We start from the raw sequence: 1456 nt of genomic DNA, 5'->3' as shown, positions 1-1456 counted from the left end.
AACATTGTGTAAGGTTATATAAATGGTGACTAGCTTGGGATTGGACTTGTCCATGGACAATATTGAGGGTATTGACTGACTGAACTCCGGTGACAGCTATTCCAACTCTTAACTTTGCAGAGAGGGGTGAGTGTTTTAACTTCTGTGAGCATAACTTCAGCTTTCCCATCTGTATGTGGAGGATCAGGAGTAATGAAAACTTCACTAAATGGTTGAGAACATTAAATAAGGTAATAAGGGTACCTACTTACCATAGTTTCATGCATAAGGAAAAGCTCAATATATGTCTACTGCCCTGATTGTTTCCACACACACTCCTCCCACCTTCTGTCCAGGGTGCTTGTCTATCCAGAAGAACCACTCTGTGTATGGCACTCACATCATACAACCCCCTACTGGCGGGAGACATGTAAATAGGGTCCCACTCTTGTCTCATAAAAACCCTCACAGAACCTGTCCCCGCAGCCCTGAGAGAAGCCCAGTCCCATTTGATTTGCTGTGCCCAAGCATCAGTGAGCCTAGTGGCAGCACCATGAAGTTTAAACAGATCTGGGGATTCCTTCTCATCCTTCTGCAAGGTAATTGTTGGAGATATAAGGGAGTGATGCCTGTTGAATGTGCAAGTGTGCAGAGAGAGTGGGCTTCCTGAATCCAGTGTGTGTGTCCATTTCCTTTCTTTTTTTTCTTCTTTGCAGGTGTCCATTGTGAGGTGCAGCTGGTGGAGTCCAGAGGAGACCTTAGAAAACCTGGGGGTTCCCGGAAGCTCTCCTGTGTAGCCTCTGGTTTTACATTCAGCAATTATGACATGAACTGGATCCGTCAGTATCCCGGGAAGGGGCCGGAATGGGTGGCATTTATACAGTATAGTGGAGGTAAAAAATACTACGTGGACTCCATGAAGGGCTGGTTCACCATCTCCAGAGATAACTCCAAGAACACAGTGTATCTGCAAATGGACAGCCTGAGAAGAGAGGACACAACCATGTATTACTGTGCAAGCGACACAGTGAAAGGAAGTCATTGGGAGCCCAGGCACAAACCTCTCTGCTGGAGACAGGAGGGACCAAGCTCTACGGGGTGCTGAGTACCCACTGAGTAGTATAGGAATCCTCTGAGGAGCAGGTGCAAAGGAAGGGAGGGAAGAGCTCCTCTCAGAAGCTGTGGTTTCCCCCATTCAGTCAGCATGTCCTCAGGGACCTACATGCAACATGATTCTAGGGACCTTTCCTCATCTGAACACCAAACTTTTTATTTTAACAGAGTCATCTTGTCTGTTTTTCTGCATGTGCCCCAGGGCAAGTTCCATAGTAATGTTTCTTGACGAGGCCTGTTTGCTATTCAGGTTACCAGGTAGTGCTGTTAGTTGCCAAGTTTGGAAAAACTTAGTATCTTAAACTATTCTGCTGTTGATCCTCAAATCTGTCCTGCACTCTCAGGTGAAACCCCATTTTTTCAC

The 1456-nt window shown here is 46.3% G+C and overlaps 1 gene segment (V, D, J or C); it reads left to right on the top strand.

Moving 5' to 3' along the window:
* The first annotated feature begins 531 nt into the window (after nucleotides 1–531).
* Nucleotides 532–1084, top strand: LOC126064606 (immunoglobulin heavy variable 3-23-like). The segment is given in 2 exon segments: nucleotides 532–578; nucleotides 696–1084. Coding segments are annotated over 2 exon segments (435 nt in total).
* The last annotated feature ends 372 nt before the right edge of the window (nucleotides 1085–1456 follow it).

This window comes from Elephas maximus, chromosome 21 (genome assembly GCF_024166365.1).
Source record: "Elephas maximus indicus isolate mEleMax1 chromosome 21, mEleMax1 primary haplotype, whole genome shotgun sequence".
Classification (NCBI taxonomy): Eukaryota; Metazoa; Chordata; class Mammalia; order Proboscidea; family Elephantidae; genus Elephas; species Elephas maximus.
Note: the sequence above shows the minus strand (reverse complement) of the source record. Positions and strands in the feature narration are given on the sequence as shown.